The 18453-nt window shown below is 46.8% G+C and overlaps 2 protein-coding genes across 5 annotated transcripts in view; one reads left to right on the forward strand and one right to left on the reverse strand.

Moving 5' to 3' along the window:
• LOC117868479 overlaps window positions 1-18453 on the forward strand; it is a 37629-nt gene that overhangs the window by 17363 nt on the left and 1813 nt on the right. For 3 of the 4 annotated variants that reach the window (XM_034754429.1, XM_034754432.1, XM_034754433.1), the window contains 7 exons: window positions 6-67; window positions 1193-1403; window positions 1875-2018; window positions 6090-6210; window positions 7646-7758; window positions 8900-8983; window positions 15098-15220. In XM_034754429.1, the coding sequence (XP_034610320.1) occupies window positions 6-67; window positions 1193-1403; window positions 1875-2018; window positions 6090-6210; window positions 7646-7758; window positions 8900-8983; window positions 15098-15220 (858 nt within the window). Of the gene's footprint in view, window positions 1-5; window positions 68-1192; window positions 1404-1874; window positions 2019-6089; window positions 6211-7645; window positions 7759-8899; window positions 8984-14461; window positions 14626-15097; window positions 15221-18453 lie in introns of those variants that run through there. The other variant, XM_034754431.1, reaches the window with a different exon arrangement.
• The window catches only part of LOC117868478 (tubulin-specific chaperone cofactor E-like protein), a 103780-nt gene continuing 100515 nt past the window's right edge, over window positions 15189-18453 (reverse strand). The window contains exons 29-31 of the mRNA XM_034754428.1: window positions 18313-18400; window positions 17013-17129; window positions 15189-16103 (exon numbers count right to left, since the gene is read on the reverse strand). Of these exons, the coding sequence (XP_034610319.1) occupies window positions 16003-16103; window positions 17013-17129; window positions 18313-18400 (306 nt within the window). The 3' untranslated portion in view covers window positions 15189-16002. The remainder of the gene's footprint in view (window positions 16104-17012; window positions 17130-18312; window positions 18401-18453) is intronic.

The raw sequence follows: 18453 nt of genomic DNA on the forward strand, positions 1-18453 counted from the left end.
GATAGGATCAGAGGCAGCAGCCACTGAAGTCCAGCAATGGGAAATCATCACAGGGAGAAAAATCCCAGTGAGTAATGAAAATCATTCCTTGTTTGCTTTGAGAATGAATGAGTAGGTATTCTTGAAAATTACAGAATCAATGATCTTTTGGCATGAACAGTTTGCAATCTGAACAGTCTAGATTGCAGGAAAGGCTGTTTTCTTTGGCCAATAAACTGACTTGTTTCTAGATTTTTTTTGTTGGGGTGAAAACTATAGACCCTCACCTAGAGGGCAAGGTGCTAGTCTAGGACTCAGGAGCCCTGGGTTCTATTCCTGTCTCTGCCATTGGCCTGCTTGGGAACCATGGGCAAGTCACACTTCTCTATGCCTCAGTTTCCCCACCTGTAAATAGGGATAATGATACTGACCTCCTTTTGTAAAGCACTTTGAGAACTATGGATAAGAGCTGAGTATTATCATTAAGTTGTGCTACTGAATCACCCACTTTGTCATTTTCCTCTCCTTGCTGACTTCCTCCTTGTCCGTGTGGAACAGACAGTACATGCTAGACTTGAGCATAAAATTTCCTTCCCCACTGTGGTTTCAAAAGGCTGGAGCTAAGAGGATGTGCAAATGGGCAGTGCTGCATGGTGCACAGAAACCCAGCATCCCTCCATGAATTGAATTTGCACTACAGCCCTTGTTTTTTTGGAGGCAGCATTTGTTTCCTTCCAGGATCAGGGCATGTAGAAACACAGCAATGAGGAAGGCAGCTCTGGGCATACTAACTTTCATGAATGTCACTGGCTCAATCTAGCTCAGCAGGGACTGAAAGTTACCATCTGACTAGTCAGTGGTTTTGGCATGAGATGAGTTTGGTAGGTCTCAGTCCAGTATCTAGTGCGCACACTCCATTTCACAAGAGCCCTTAGCAGTGTGCACTGACTGACACCCTCATTACCAAGTCTCAGCAGAGAGGCCAAAGATTGAGGATAAGGAGACAGAACTACCCAAGGGGAGGGGTGTGGGTTCCTCAGGCATTATGGGCACATAAGCCAGGAACAGAACCCAAAGACCTTGGCTCTCAGTCCCCTAGACATTCCTGCCTGTGGCAGCAGTTTGAAGAGAATACAAACACCCCTTTGAACAATGACCAGTCAACTCAGTGTGTTCAGAAAGATAGAACTTTGTTTTTTCACTCTTGTACCAGGCGTCATTTAAGGGAGTCCTCATCTGCTCTGAAGCATCTTCCCAACTCGTTACTGGATGAGCTCTTTGCAGAAGTTCTCAGAGATCTGTTGGCTGAGGTCTTCAGAAGTGCCATGAAGGATTTTGTTGATGACTACCTAACCAGGGCTGCCATTTCTGACAGCATAGATGGAATAGTAACTGAGGTGGTTCAGATGGTCTTGTCTGCATTTGTGAGTAAAATGCATCTCATTTATTTTTATATATAAAATAAAAAAATACACACACGTGCACAAACAGGTTTTGATTTTGGAGCTGGTGGAGGATGCTGGACTAAAAGCCCTGGAGTATGAAGCCTTCCAAGTATCTAAAGAACAGCTATAACTGCCAGTGGCAAGGCAAACTTCCTCACTAATGTCTCAGGACTCTGTTGGGGGGGTAACACCTCTAATGCTGAGGTGCCTATTTGGTCCTTAACCTCTTGCATGAGCCTGCCAGGTCATGCCACATAGACTTCTGGCCATTCCTAACTGGACTTGGAACAAATGGCTTGGGTCATCGAGGCCACTGACCAGCCATCAGTGACTTCTGGTCAGTAACCAGCTGGACTGGATATCTTGTCCCATAGTTATCATAGCCTACCAAGCAAAAGTGCTGTCTAATCACTTCAGATGTAAATAGAATGTTTTCTTCTGTCGGCTCAGCTCAGGGAGGCTCTCCAAGAGATGGAATATGAGGCTATTCTCCAAGAGGTCATTTCACATGTCGTCGAGGAGGATGCTAAAGCCTTGGCTCAATCAGTCCTCCATGACTACAATGCCGAGATGATAAAGCTGCAGCAAAGCCAGGTACTGTTGAAGGATGTGACCACATGGGTTATTCCATGTCAGAAATTAATTCCAGTGTCCTGGTGAGAAACCTGCATGGGCCATCAGTCATGACAGCCAGTCACCATCTGGTACAATTGAAAAGCCAAGTTCAGTGTACAGTACATCCAGAACTCTTCAGTAGGAAGAGATTTTTAAATGGACAGTCAGACTAACTTTATAATCAAGAGAATGCATAAATCTGAAACTAAGAGTACCATGACCATTAAGAGGCATCATCCCAGTCTGGCTTCATTAAGTTATTGGAATAAGTCTTGAACATAGGTTTTGTTAGATGTAATAGAGAACATGCTCACACACCAACATTTTCAAACCTGGGGCCTGAAGTTAAGCTCCCAAATAAGTGGCCTGTTTTTCTCCGACACCCACAAGTCCCCCAAATGCCTCACTAAGCTACAGACACCCATTGTTCAGACACATAGCAAGGGAGCACCCTGAAGAGTTTGCGACTTCAGTGGACGAGACAGACAATTGGAGAAACTGAGGCACAAATTGTGATTTGCCCTAGGGCCACACATGGAGGCAATGGCAGGGCTAGGAATAGAATGGAGACCTCCTGACTTGTGGCCCTGTTTTGTGTTAAGTCACTTTCATGTTTTATCTCATGAAAGTGAGATCATGCATTGTCATGTTACATTTTAGATTGACCATTACAGCCTCAATGCCTCATTACCCAACAGTGGACAAGAGTAATAGGGCTCGTCCCAGAGGACAGGGGAGGACAGGAAGTAAATTCAGTTTTTAACACCATTATGAGCCATTTATCCATCTGGCTGCACAGTGCAAGTCTTCCCACAAACCTGTGTTGGATCTTGCAAGATGCCAATGAAAAGCCCCCTGGACCAAATACACCCCTGGTAAAACTACACTGACTTCCATGGGGATGAATGTGAGCCAGGGTCTGTATATCTATACTAGCAAAGATGTTACAGATCAATGACTTGCTTGTTTATTGTGGGCAACTCAACCCTCCTGTTCTCCCCTGCCTTGTCCCATTCTGCACCACCTCTCCTCTGCCTTCACACTTTCCTCTTCACTCATCACCTCTGAACTAACCCTATCCTTGCCCCCTGAAACTGTGGCACTAACATGACATTTGCACTGTTACATAGGTCACTGGCTGTGCATTATCCCCCTTTTCCCCTGCCCTGTCTCATCTGTTTAGATTGGAAGCTGTCTGGCACAGGGACCATCTACTACTGTGTTCGTACAGTGCCTAGCACAATGGGGCTTGGAGCTTAGTTGGTCCTGAGGCACTACTCTGAATAAACATGATTAGTAATAAGACATACAAGCATCCTCAGGAAAGCAATAGTGGGCAGCAAGTGGGGTTTCCTATTGATTCCTTCATTTCCTGTGGGGGCGGAGACCAGCAAAAAGGGACTTTACTGCCAGTTACACAGAACCCAGACACCACCCTTAGAAATAAAAACCACCTCGCTAGCGAGGAGGTGGGAAAGCACAACATGAAAAGCTCTTTGGCTGGGCACTAAGATACAAACAGGATTTGATGCACTGATCGGGGTGGTGAGGTATACATTACACTGTTTCCTATGGCAGGAACCTTAGTGCATATTGTCCTGGATAGTGTGTATCTGAATACAGACACCTTACAGTGTACAGGAAGCTTGTTTGGGGAGATTACACAGGCAGAAAGAGGAAACTTACACAGCCCTCTCATATGCAAATGCATGTAGATGGCTGTCTGCATTACACTTAATAGGAATGGCTCTTTCCAGGTAATTAGAGCTTGAAGGACAGATCCAGGGCTGAATGTTGGGCCATGCAAGTGAGCTGGGGATGGGCTTGCTCGGCGCAGCAAGCAGAGTGGAACAAACACCCCTCATTGCTCTCCAAGAGATTACAGGGAATTGTATTAATATTAATTGGAATTGCAGCTTTAAGACAAAGTGTGAGCAGGGGGGAGTTTTTCTGCAGAGACAGTCTCTTTACTGAATAAGCCCTTAGAACAGCAAATGCAGGCATCCTCATTCTAGCCTGACCATAGCTGTGTGCTAGGCAGCAGCTTGACCTGCTTATCAGCCTAATGTCCCTTCTCCTTGCCAGTTCCCTTCCTGTTCCCACATCTCTCCTCCGCTGGCCCCCACCTGCCTCCCTGAGGTGCTATTTCCTTGTAGATACTTCCAGCTTAGAGGCCCCAGCTGAGATTCTGGGCCTGTTGTACTTGGCACTGTACAAACAGTCCCTGCCTCAAAGATATTGCAGTTTGAATCCACCAGACAAAGGGTGGAGACAGGACAGGCTGCTACCCCCATTTTTACAGATGGGGAACTAAGGCCTGGAGAGATGACGTGGTGGAGTCTGTAGCAGAGCTGGGAATTGGGTTTTCTGCCACAGGAGAGGAAGAGCATGATGAGAGTTCCTCCAGCGAACTCTTGAACTGGCCTGGAGGAGACAGGGCAGTTCAAAACTAGCTCCACTCCCAGACTAGAGCCCTCTTCTACAGTGCAACTTTGAAGCCCTCAAATACACTAGGATTCCAGAGGGTGAGCCACCTGGGAATGGGCTTGACCTTTTTGTAAAGGTTAAAGTGATCCTCTGCCTACCAAGCCATGAGCTGCTTACCTTTGGTGCTCCCTGCTCTGCATGCCCTTTAGAGGAAACTTCCAATAGTTGAACAAATCTGTATGCTCCAGTTGCCTTTAGTGACTGAAGACAAACTGCTGAGCATGGTTCTCACTTCAGGGATGATGCAAACATTTGCTCTGGTGGTCGAGTCGTAGATGTTAAAAGCCAGAAGGGGCTGTCATGGTCTTTCTGTATCGGGGCTAGCAGACCTCCCCTGCTCACTTTCCCACAAAGCCCATAACTTCTGTTTTAGCCTGGTTTCAAAGGCTGCAATCATTACTGCCCCCTCTGCATTCAGTAAGTAAATGACACTCCTGGCCTTTGGTGCTGGGCTGATGCACTTTGTCCCACCCCTCCCACAGCTGACTCAGATTTAGTTATGATTGGGCTCCCAGCTGATTAGCTGTATTGTCCATGTCTGAGCTAGGGACTCAGAATTACACCAGGGCTGCTCACGTTTCTAGCAAACAGGAGAGCATGGGACAGCTCTTCGGAGAGCTTTGTGGCATCCAGTGATATGGCTTAACCTGCCGGTGGAAAATTCCGCTACTGTGGGGCAGTCTGTCTCCTGCCCCTCAGTGGCACAGAGCAGCTGTAGTGGATTCTTTTGCCAAGCCTTCTCCAGGGCCCTGCTTAGCTGGTGTCTTCAGGGGCAAGGGGGCTGTCTGGGTGGGGCATGTCTGCACTCCTGTTAGCTTTTCAGTGCTACACACAGCTGGGAGGAGAGGCAATTCTGTTTCATGGAGGAGTTCAATATTTTGATTATTGGGGGTTTGTTCTGAAATTGGAACAAACCTTAAATTTGAACATCCTCCATGAAAAGAATGGAACCCTGGCTCCAGGGCAATTGAATCTACAAGGCAGGCTGCCCTGGCGCTGTGGGCCCTGAGGTCCTGACTCCAAAGCAGTCCAGATGGCAGACTGACTCCCAGGACTCCCCATCAGCTCACCGGGCAGGCTGGCAAGGAGTCACAGGCCTGGTGTCTCAGTTTCTGGTCTCTCTACCAAGGTGGAAACAAGGTAGGTTTCTGATGCAACTTCATCAAAAATCAGTGTCTCCCTGAAACACTTTGACAGGGGGGAAGTCGTATTTGGAATTTTGTCCATAAGTGGTCCCAAGGCTGCTACAGCTTCCCCCAGGGATCAGCCCCAGAATTGGGACTGGCATTAGGAGGGTGTTGCCTGCTTGCCACCATGCTCAGTGGCTGAACTCAGAAGGTGTTAAATAATCCAGGGAGCCTGATGCTTTTGCAAGCAACTTCAAACAAGCTCTGGGCAGCCCTTTTAGGCCAAGTCAGTGCTCTGTAGCCTTTTCTGTTTACATGCATGTGAGCACAGCAGGCAGAATGGGCAGTTGTCTCCAGGAGCAGCAAGAAAGGTTATGAACAGCTGCCACAAAACTGTTCCTTTGGAAAAGTAATTAAGGCGTCTCTTCTTTCACAGATCACAGCATTTGCTAGCAAACAACTTATTGACCTCTTTCTTCTGGAGCACTTGATCGGAATGACTAGTACGTATCCCCCTGGATTTTGGGGGAAGGAGCACTCCAGTGTGGTTTTACTCAGTGAGTATTGAGCAGCTGAGAAGGAGCAATTTCTGCAACTTCTTAAACCATCCTACATGGTGCTTATTTAACACCTTCAATGTGAGCCTCCAACATGCAGTTTGAAGACCGCTAGCCTTGCACCACCTCTATGACGTGGGCAAGTATTGTTACCTCCTCAAGGGAGGCAGCATGACCTAGTGGATAGGGCACTGCCTCAGTTTCCCCCATACATTGAGATCTACAGATAACAGGTGCAATCTATGAGCTAATAGTATCAGACAGCAGCTCTGGGCCTGACCCTTTAATATAGCTGGATGGCAGGGTGCCTGATTAACAAATAACTTGCAGTAGGGTTAAGTGACTTGGCCAGGGTTACACAGCAAGTCAGTAGCGGAGTTGGGGGGGGAGAAATATTGTAATCCCCCAGCTCTAACCACTACATAACTCCTATAACTTAAAACTGCAGGGGTACTTCTCTCCGCTGTCCCTTCCATGTAATCCTTTGGTCTGAACTTCCCATTTACTAATCTTTGGAAGAACATCACTAAAAAAGGAAACCAGGAGGGTGTGTACATTAGTGGCTAGAGGAAGTAAACGGGACATCTGATTCTATTCCTTGCTCTGGTTCTGTTCTGGCTCACTGTCACCGTGGGCAGATCATGTCATCTGTATCCATAACACTACTTTCATTTTGCACTAGCACCCAAGTGGGGTGCAGTATAGTAGGTAAAATGTGCCTCAAAGATCTTCCAGTTGAAGGGCTCGGCGTCAGTATAGGCGCTAGGCTAACAGCCACAAGATCAGGCCCAAACATGCATGGCTACAGTGCAGGAGCCACACAGGCATGGCTTATGATCATTAAACCAGAAATGCTCCATAGAGTAGAGGGCTTTTTCAAAAACTGGCACTAACTCTGTATGCTAGCCTTCTAACCACAGGGTGTTTGACACACAATTGTTTGTAGGGTGCTCAGAGGAAAGGCACTACTTAATCTGCTCTTGTGAACAATGTGAGTGCAAGACTATTCTCAGGGCAGGTCCCATCTTTCTGCTCTGTTTGTACAATGCCTAGTACAACCAGGTCCTGGTCCAAGACTAGGGCTCTTAAGCACTGCAGTAATAGAAAATGATTAATGATACCATGGCCCAATTGTCCGCTTTGGTTTGTGGGAGGTTTCAGGGGCCTAACTTGTCTGGATTATGACTGCAGTGTATTGTTTGAGCCTATTAGTCACTGTACCTATCTCCCATGTCATTAACATCAGCAGAACCACTGTGCTGGTTGCTTTCCTATACCTTATGTGAGAGGCATGCAGAATCAGGCCCTTAAAAGGAGGACTGGAAATGCTGTGTGTACACAAGTAGAAAGAGTAACAGCTGCTGCTTTTTCCAAGATGTGGGTCTTCCACATTGCTGCTCAAACATCTTACCTGAATCCTCTTTTCTTCTCCCAGGTTGGATATTTGATATTCTCATCAGGCAGTTCTTTAGCATTCAGGAGCAGCAGCGAACTACCTCTGAAAATGTTCCACTGGGAGATTTCCATCAAAAAGCTTTTACCGAGGTGGTAAGTAACGTCTAAGAATTTGAGGTTACTTACCATCAACAATTGTTGCGTCTTGTAGCTCTCCCTGTACAGCAAGGAAAGTGGCGGGGGAACCCACCATGTACTACCAGGGTAGATGGGAGGGCTAATTAAGGATAAAGGAGCAAATGTAACAGCAAGAGATTATACAGAGCAATACTTGATGGTTTTTTGTTTTCTGCTAATCCCAGCCTGCTCTCCCCCATATTAAGATAGACCACCACTAATATCTGAATGCTTTTTAACCCCTAGAGTGCTCAGTGTCTCCTCCCCATGTAGTATACTCTTGTCCTTCTCCAGAAGGTTACATCACACTGCAATTCAGCCTTTTATCCTTCAGAGGCAGCTATACTGAGTATCACACAGCTAGCTGTGCGGGAGACTTTTTGTAAGTGATGTCAATCACCACGGATCCCATTTTCTCTGCACAGGCATTAAAGATCCCACAGCCCATCTCATTGCCCAGATATCCTGCGTAACATCACTGCTCCATCCCAGGTGCTAAGTGATGGCACTTTCATGGTTTCCAGAGTACAGTCCTTAAAATGCCACCTGGTACACAAGAAGGTGGTACCTTTGCTTGACAGGAACACAGCATTATTTTGTAGAGATCACTCTGTAGATCAGGTGGAATTTTAAGGCCCAAGGGCTGCACATAATTTCAGGATGAATTCAGGCTTCTTTAGGATGGAAAAAGTTGTCAATATACATCTATTGTATCTGAAACAGCCACTAGATGGCAATATAGGAAGCAATTTTAAATTTATTGCCACATTAAAGGAACAATAGACCCTAAAATCCTTAATCTGTAGATTCTGTGCCTACCCATTTTTATTTCTCAAGACTTCCTTCACTGTCTCAAATCTGAAGGGATATTACTTTTGTCTTGGATTACTCCAGAGAGACACAATTCTTCTGTTAATCTGAAACAAAAGCTGTAGTTTGAGTCATATCTCTGAAAATTAGATCCATCTTTTCAGTATGTCAGGTCTCCTTTGTTTAGCATCTCTTACTAAAATATCTTGGTTTAAAGAAAGCATTAAGCTCCCTTTTTCTTCCAGATCAGCTCCCAACCTCCACATTTCTTTCATATTAAGTCTGGGATTTCTCTTGTGTGTTTCAGGCTTTAGATGTTATCTTGACAGAACTAAGTAAACTGGCAGAGGAAGACATGGAAGATCTGCTGGAATATGAAAGAGGCGTTCAGGTAGCTGGGTGAATTCCTTACAGGCTGCATTTTGCAGAACTAAACAGTAAATGCCCCTGCCTTAACAAATGGATATCAACAGACCATGAACCAATTCAGGTTGGAAGTTAGAAGGTTTAACCATGGGAGGGGTGAGGTTCTGGAACAGCCTCCCAACAGGAGATGTGGGGGCAAACAATTTAAAGAGAATTAAGAGACAGGCATATCTATGGATGCAATTGGATGAAGGAACTGCTTGGAGTGATAGGGGGCAGGGCTCAACACATGTCTCCTGTTCCTAAAACTTAGGATTTGGGTTTCAGGGAGCAATCAGCAGGAGCAAGGAGGGGATATTCCAATCCCCCCCACTCCACCAGTATATTGTCTTCTCTTCCTCTGAGCCATCAGGGCCATCAAGGGGGAGGGCCAGGGCTGTGAGGTAGCACCAAGCATTCTCAGGTGCTGGGCTGGCTGGTTCTTGCTCAGTCTAACTGATTGCTACATGTGGGGGCAGGAAGAAACTTTCTGCAGGATGTGAGCGGGTCACTGTCCAGAATTATCAGGGTATATCTCACTTCCACACTTCCCTGCCCATGTGGGGACCTTGGCACAGGTGCACCTCAGTTTCTCCTATTCTCTACCTGTGGCTCATAATGGTCTAGTTTCCTGTGGGCTGCAATACTTGGCCTGGTTCCATTCTCATGGGAACACATAGCCATAGAGGTAAAGACCAGAAGAGACCACCAGCTCGTCTGGTCTGGCCTGCCGTAGATCATAGGCCACCTGTACTTGACCAAACCACTGAAATTAGACCATCTGTTTGCTATAAACATGCATGGCCACACTGGACCTTGCTTTGGTATCTGCAATGATCTAGTGTAGACATAGATCCTCACAGTAAGTTAAGACTTAATGGCACTAACAAGGATCTCTTCCCCTACAGGAGAGGCAGCATGCCCCCTTCCAAACTCTCCTCACCTTCCATCCCCTCTGTAAGACACCCAATTCCATCCCAGCTGCATTCCCTTTACAATCCCTTCCCTTACTGCTGTTTCCCTCACCTCCATTTTAGGCATCCATGCCCTGTCCAGCCCCCATCTCCCCAAACAGCAGATCCCACTCTGTTCATCGTAGGGGGAACACTTCTCTAGAGGGCAGGGAGCTTTTCCTGCAACAGCAGGAAAGGGGTGAGGTGGGACCTGATCCTCTGTTTCAATCGGCTATCAGGAACCCTGCCCCTGATGTCTAGACTACACTCTTCCCAACACTCCTGTCTCCTAACCCTCAAACCATGCCCATACAGCCCTTTTGACAAGGGTTAGAACTAAATACATTGAAAACACTGGAGGAGCATCTCATTGGCAACATTTCTTGTGACTTAAACTTACACCAGTTCCTAGGTGGCTCTGTGGCTGTCCACTCCACAGGCCTCTCCAGCACTGCTAGTGTCACAGCTGACTCCCTTTCACCAACACATCCCTTGCTAGCTGTAGACCACGTGCAATGTGCTAAAGGCTCCCAGGTGGAGCAGTGGTGTTGCCATAGAGTTCCCTCCCACCTGCTTGGGAACAGAGGAACTTGCTCATCTCCTGGCCAGGTCCAACCCACTTCCCCCCCTCTTCTGGAGGGAGGCAAGGATTATTTTCCCCCTTTCCCCAAAATAACAAACCACATGCAAGATAGGACCAGGCTAGAATTGCAGTGGTCATTTGACTATCACTAGAACAAGTTAGCAGTTAACCCCAGCAGTAGTACATTGTCCACAACGCATCCTGGCCCCCAACCAAAAGGAGCATAATGCCTGTTTGTCCAATACAGCACCCTCCCCTACTAGCCCCTTAGTCCCAGGGTAACAATACCTGCCTGTGGCAGATGCTTGGCTTCAGGGCAAGCTGGTGCTAGTGTCCCTTGAATTGCTGCTTGTCTGGGCTCTTGGTGGTGTGTGCTGGCCAGGCCTGTTAGGAGAGCTGCTGGTCTTGAGCCTGGTATTGGGCAGACACCCTGTCATAAACATACAGCTAACGGTAGCCTAAAATCCCTCTACCAGTAAAGGGTTAAGAAGCTCAGATAACCTGGTTGGCACCTGACCAATAAGGAGAGAAGATGCTTTCAAATCTGGGGGAAGGTTTTTGCTTTGTGCTGTGTGGTCTCTCAGGAGACCAAGACCAAGCAACTAATCCAGCTCCTACTGAATGATGCATCTAAAAAGTACAGAAATAGCAAGGAAATGCACTAGAGTATCTTTGTTTTAGCTTGTGAATTTTCCCTGTACTTAGATGAAGGTTTATCCCAGTGTTTTTGTAACTTTAAAGTTTTGCCTACAGGGAATCCTCTGTTTTGAATCCAACTGCCCTGTAAAATCACCTTCCATCCTGATTTTAGAGGTGCTTCTATTTTTTCTTTCTTATAAAGTTCTGTTTAAGAATCTGATTGGGTTTTTAGTGTCCTGAAAACCCAAGGGTCTGGTCTGTGCTCACCTGGGTTACCTATGCGGTTGGTGTATTAGTCTCAAGCCTCCCCAGGAAAGGCTTGGAGGGGAACATTTTGGGGGAACAAGAACTCAAAGTGGTCCTTTTCCTGAATCTTTGTCTACTCACGTGGTGGTGGTGGTGGCAGCAGTACTCTAAGGACAAGGAAGGATTTGTGACTTGGGGAGCTTTTTAACCAAAGCTGCTAGAAATAAGCTTTGGGGGTCTTTCATGCAGGTCCCCACATCTATACCTTAGAGTAGGGCAGGAACCCTGATACACTCTCTACCTGCTGTTGCCCAGGCTCCCTCCCCTTTGCCCAGGTAGATCACTTTAACCACCACCAGGCCAAATTCAGACCCTTTCCCCTTCCTGTTCTCCCCCCCATCCCTGCCACAATAACCTCCTGCCCTCAGGCTTATTGTGACTGTTCCTCTCCTTCCCTCCCCCTGGGATCTAGCTAGGACCCATGCACTCAGCCCTCCCTTGGGATATTCCCCTGAGACACAGGTGGTGGCTGGCTCAGGCTTATGCCCTCAGAGCCTTGATTTTTTTTTTTTTTGGCGCCTCTGTGTGGCTCTCCTTTGCCTTCCCAGAACGGTTTGTCAAGCCCTAACAACTAGTCAGGCTGGGGCTGAAGCCAAGCATGCTCTGCTGGTCCCTTTTTAATACCCTCTTAACTACCTGATTAGTCAAGAAGCAACCAGATGAGCTCAGGGCTGGACTCTTTCCCTATTCCATGGAGTGGCATTCCCCTCCTGTGGTGGATGGGTCACTACCATATCTCAAAGCAATGGGCTGTGCACAGATCCTGCTAGACTATGCCACTGTGACAGGGTGGATCACAGAAACCCCCTTGGGAGCTGCCACCTAATGTGTAAAGACTACAGCAGGAGGTCAGGACTAAGTAATCCTGCAGTCCTCTCTGGGCTGTGGGGATAGGGTTCTCTGCTCCTAGGGTGTAGCACAAGTCTCTTCCAAGACACCAACAGCCACCCATCCCTCCCCCCTTTTGTTAAGCTCAGGGGAACAAAACAGGGAGGGCACTGGGGTTCTTGCTGTTAAAGATTCCACTCTGTTTACACTAGATGAGTGGACTGGACAGGTCAGCTAATACAAAATCAGTTTGCATTCCCCTAGGGAAGGTTCCATTGACCCTGCTCCAAGCTGCCCATGGGAGCATTTTGGACTATCTGTAGGAGTGGTGTTAACAAAGAAACACATTGCAGCTAGGTTGCCAGGCTTGCATCTCTTTGGAGAGGAGGGAGTTAAATACTTCTGCTCTTTCCCCATAGCAGTGTGGTTTAAGGTTAAAAAGAGTTGAAGTCCAGGCCATCACCCACTTGGGAATGAAAGGAGGGAGGGTATTGAGCTTGTCTACACATGCAGTTATTCAGGAACAGCTATTGCACTTGGAATCTACACCCTACCTTAATCCAAATCAACTTTTAAATGTAGACAAGCCCTAAGGATTTCTGTGCTGAGCTAGTACACATTAGAGAGAGGCATTGTTACCACTGTCACTTGAGTATAATGGCTTAGTGCATTATCTAAGGGAAGTGTATACTGTAAAATGCACAGTGCAAGTAGCTGCATCAGCCAAATACTTCAGGAACTAGGGTTGTTTTCTTTCCTTGCTTTTGTCAGTACAAAGCAGGTTTGGTCCTTTTATTATGCTGCTGTTTTATGCAGCAGCCAGACTTCAGCATGCAAAATTAAACCATCATTGCTAGAAAAGAGCCATATTAGTCAGAGCCCAGCAACAGCTGGCTCCCTATGAGACTGCAGAAGAGGAATTCACATGCAGTAAAAGAAGGATCGCTAAATATTACATGACAATTCCATCCTGTTATGTGCCTTTCCACACTTCACTGAGATAGCTTATCCTCCCAGATTTGTCAACATGTTGGGAAAATAGGTTCTGGCATATAATACAAGTTGCCTGTGTTTCCCTAGATGACATGGTATTGCAAAGAGGCAGATAGAGGCGCTACTCCATGATCTCCCTTGAATGATTTAGGGGTTTGCATTTCCTAAAAGCAATTTGGCTTGGGAGTGCTACACTGGAAATTTTCTTCCTTCAAGGCACTTATCTTTCCCTCAGGGACGCTGCTGCAGTAAAAACATATTGAGCCAGATCTTGACACCTCTCTCCCTCCCTTCCCCCCCACCTCCCCGTTCTGCTTGCTTTGCACAACTCTGGCAGGGTTAAGCAGGCCCAATGCTGGCTTAAGTAACTCCCTGCTTTAGGATCATAGACAGAACACTGTTGCAATCCTCAGGTAGCAGAAGGGCCCTATAGAGGGCTGATAATAGCCAGTGCAATTTAGAGCAGCCTTGAGGTTTCTCTACATTGTGCCAAGTCATGAACTGGGGGAGGACTTGAAGGGGGTGTAACACCACTTTTCCCTCTCACCTCCACTGAATACAACTTAGCTGCTGCCTTCCCTGCAATCTTAAAGCATTGGCAATCCCCATTTTGCCACTGGAGGCAACTGAGGCACAGAGAGATTAAGTGGACTAAGGTCACACATTGAACACAAACCTGCTTTCACCACTAGACCAGGCTTCCTCCTTCAGAGCATAAGGTAGCCAGTGCCAGAACCTTAGGAGAGTTACTGAGAATGGAGTTGATTTCAGCCTTCTTCACAGCTGGTGGGTATCTCATTTAAAACAAGACGCAAGGAAGGAAAGCCTATTCACGCATGTTAAGAGATGCAAAAGGGCCCTCAGCAACCTCTGAGCTTTACAGAGAACAGAACATTTATAAAAGCACATTAGGGGGATAGATTCCAAGGCCAGCACCGACCATGGTGATCATCTAGTCTGACTTGTGCATCACCCAGGCCAGAGACCCTCACCCAGCGATTCCTGCATTAAGCCCAGTAGTGGAATTAGTGCACATCTTTCAGAAAGACAGTGAGAGTCTTAATTTAAAGACAACAAGTGATGGAAAATGTACCACATTCCTTGGCAATCTGTTCTAATGGTTAATTACCTTCTGTGTTAAAATCATGCATCTTATTTCCAGCTTGATGTTCTCTGACTTGGAAAAAAGAATCAGCCCCATCTTCGTCTATGAAGTTCACGTGACCGTCGGGCCCCAGCTTTAAATACAAATGAGCATTCCGTGCACCCAGGAAATGAGAATATTTGAACACAATGTTTATTTAAGAATAAAACATGTTTAAATTACTGGGCTGATTGATATAATAAAAAAAGGGTGGGGAAGGGGGGAAGGTTCGCTGAGATGCGAACAAGAAAAAAATCCAATGTTTAAAAGCTGTTTTTTGGGTACAAAGCGATTGTCATTCGCAGACAGCGTGCGGATACCATCAGAGGAAAGAAACAGCAGCTGGGGCTAAAAAATTTAAGATTTCCGAGTGTATCAAACCTTTCAATCATCTCAGCACTAAATTGCATGAGAGGCAATTCACTCCTCTCAATAGGCACGTTGCTACAATGGAATTTAATGGCTGTTTTGCAATTGAGAGAACGACAGGGTACAAGCTGAGCGGTATTGTTATGGGTGCTTGACTCTGATCAATTACAGTTGTTATTGATACTGTGTCAGACAGACAGGCTGTTTGCTAGTAAGTAAAAATAAAAAAAACCACAGGGTTAGGAGCAGAAAATGTTCCTGCTGTGACCAACTTATGATCTAAAGACAGGACTGAAGAGAATGAACAGGCAGCACTGGAGTTATGCAGGATCATTAACACGCTTAGAACCGGAGGAGCAACATGGGTCTCAAATGGAGTTGCAAGAGGGGCCGAGAAGGAGTTTGAAGGTAAGAAGACTGATGTCTAGGGGACACGTGGGAGCTACCGAAGGAAATGAAAGCGATGACCTTTTCGGGTACCCCCCCGGCCCTACAGTCACACTAGTGGTGTTCTAAACCATTTCCTCACCTCCCGCCATTCTCAGCACTCCTCCCAGAAGCAGTGGGTTTTGGGGGAGATCAAAACGCCTTGTGGATTAGTTGAACCCTCTTAGTGTGTCTGTTTCCACAGTGGCACCAAACCGGTTTAGACCAATCTGCTTTTTAGCCTGCTCCAACCAGTTCTTGCACCCCCATTGAAATATAGTTGTGGGGTGCAAAGTGCCCTAAGTGCTAAACTGGTTCTTACACCAGTAAATTTCTCTAGCACAGGCAAATCTAGAGGGAGCAGTCAGGAGAGAAACTTAGCTGGAGCTTAGGGCCTGATCCAAAGCCCACTGAAGTCAAGGGAAACACTGCACAGCAAGAGAGAATACTATGAGCAGAGGTGCCAGAAGTGAATATGAGAAGAAGGCAGTATAGAGACTTAAGAAAAGGGGAAGATCTTGGTTAAGTGTTTTCTCCTGTGGCTCCATACCTGAAATTTTTGGCTGCTGTTACCTCCCATTGTATTAAAGTAGCTCGTAACGTCATTTAAATTGGTGTACCAGGCAACCGACTTCAGCGTTGTGATAGTTAAAAGCATTTGTTGTTGTTTGTGGTACAGGTTGTGAGTTAGGGGCACATGCTTTTATCCTACAGGGATTCAGAGTAAGTAAATTACAGTACTTTAAATAGACGCCTTGAATTGATTACGAGGTTGGGTCTGATTTATAGATAAAACGCCATAGTGACAGCTGGGTTACGATGAGAAGAATGAGCCAGGCTTGAGGTCCAACGGAAGAGCTGGAAGCTAGAGAGAAAGACAGAACGGTTCCAAATAAGCAAAGGCAGTATCATTTAGAGATCAAAACGTGAGAGTCTCAAAAGGACGAACTTCTACACTGTGACGGCACGAGTCTGCCGATCGGGGTGTGAGTCATAGTGATAGTATCACCTTGCAATTTACTAGCATCCTTCGTCCAAGGATCTCCTGGTGCTACACAAGCCCCCTAGTGATGAAGGTAATGTTGTTGTAAATGGGGAAAGCAATGCACAGAAGGATGAAAGCCCTGCGTTTTCAGAAGTGCCCGCTCAAGTGAATTTGAGATTCCAAGAAGTTGATTTTCAGAGGTTCTGAGCACCAGCAGCTCCCACTGACCTCAACAAGATGTGTGTGCTCAGCACCTCGGAGACATGCTAAAATCAGGTCCCAAGGTATCTCCCAGTTGGGTACCCATAAATGGAAGCACCCCAATCTAGCTGATGTTCGAGGAGGAATGGCTTTCCCGGGAATCAGCGTCGAATCCAGGAGCTGTGACTTCCCAATCCCCCTCTCCCTGCTCTTGCTGCTAGATGACAATGCTCCCTCCCTCTTTAATTCCTTTAATATTCAGTGCTTCTGAAACACACGTATTTATTTCACTAGGCTCCAAAGTCCATTTCTTTTCACAGCAGTTCCCTTCAGTCCCATTCCTCACCACTCTCTCTCTCTCAATTTTGCTGGTGGTTAATGGTAGAGAGGGGCCTAAACCCTGGATCTGGATCTAGTTTTTAGCTTTGTGTCTTGGGGACAGGACTATTTTTCTATGGTCTTTCCATACAGATTTAAAGGGGGGTTGGCAAGGAAGAATCCCTTTTCCCATCTGCATCACGCTGCTCGTCTGTTCCATCTACCCAGGCCCATTCCCAGCCTCCCTAAGGCAGCCCTTCAGATAGTCACCTCTGCAGCTCTTGCCATCTTCCTGCAACGTCCCAGTAACGCAGCTGCACAGGGGCCCGTCGACCCTGCTCGTGCAGATCTGCTCGCAGCCTCCGTTATCCTCGCACCAGTCTAACCCTGGAACAGGAGAGATCGGGGGCTCAGGAGAGAGCAGCACGCAGTTATATGGAAAAGAGCATTACAAAGCTTAATAGCTAGAAATGACCCCAAAAGCATTTCCTTGATTAAAGCATCCGCCCCTGTTGCATTTACATCCAGCTCTAGGGTGCCATTCAGCCTGCCACTGAAGGGTAGGGGGGCTTTGATTCAGACCCACCCACGCCAATTCTTTGGACAGCCCTGCACTTAATTTAGGACCGGAGAGCCTGCTCCCATTTAAGCCCATGGCAAAATCACCAACCCCAAGTGCACTGATCAGTGCAATCTCGGTTGGCCATGGGCTGGGTAAAGACCCGTCTATCAATTCTTCCTCCAGATCAGCACACAGGGGTGTGGGTTGGGGAGAAGGAGGAAAGATGAACCTCCTGCTGGGCAGGATGGTGGGGAAATGGAGAGAAGAAGTCGAGGAAGAGGAGAAGGAAGGTGTGGTAGAAAGGGTAGTTAGGATGAAAAGGAAAACTGAGGAGGAAGCCATTCCCTAGAAGAGTTGTTCTCAACCTTTTTCCATTTGCTGACCCCTTTGGAAATCTTAGACAGTCTGCGGACCCCAAGGGTCTGTGGACCACACAGGTTAAGAACCACTGCCCTAGAAATCACCGCAGTGGGTGCTCAGCATTTCTAATAATGAGACTCCCTCTCTAATTGGGCACCCAAGGACTGAGATGCCTAGAGCTGGTGGATGCTTTTGAGAAGTTGGGTCCAGGGTAAGAGATGCCTTAGACATACATAGGATAAAGAGAAGGGGAAGGATGGATGGGCAGACACACATTGTGGGGTTTTGGGGGAGAAAGTGGCTCCACGAGGGACTCTCTCTCCCCTAGGAAGCGATGCACAGAACTAAAAAGAGTTGCTAGCTCAGAAGAACCCGAAAGTGAAACTGACCATGCACCCAAAAGTGAAACTGACCAGCTGAGTTTTAGTGCCCTGCTACATAAAATGTACATGTAAAAATAGTAAAAACAAATGGTGAAAACTGAACCATTAGAATGGGATGCTTCCTATTGTAATAAATTCAGATGGGGTTATTAACACAAGGGAAGGACCTGTTTCTCCTGAGCTTGTCCATTTAATAATCAAAGGTTCAGAATAGTTTATACAGGAGGGAATATTTTCCTCTGCATTCTTAGCTGCGCACACTTACGCTTTCTCCGGATGGGCCCTACCGAGATGATCTGCTCCTTGGGCTCTTTGGTATACTCAGCCGCCAGCCTGGAATTCTGGGGGCAGTTCTGAACAAACGAAAACGCAAGGGGCGATTACTGCAAGGCTTTGTGGTTACGGT

This window comes from Trachemys scripta, chromosome 21 (assembly GCF_013100865.1).
Source record: "Trachemys scripta elegans isolate TJP31775 chromosome 21, CAS_Tse_1.0, whole genome shotgun sequence".
NCBI lineage: Eukaryota > Metazoa > Chordata > Testudines > Emydidae > Trachemys > Trachemys scripta.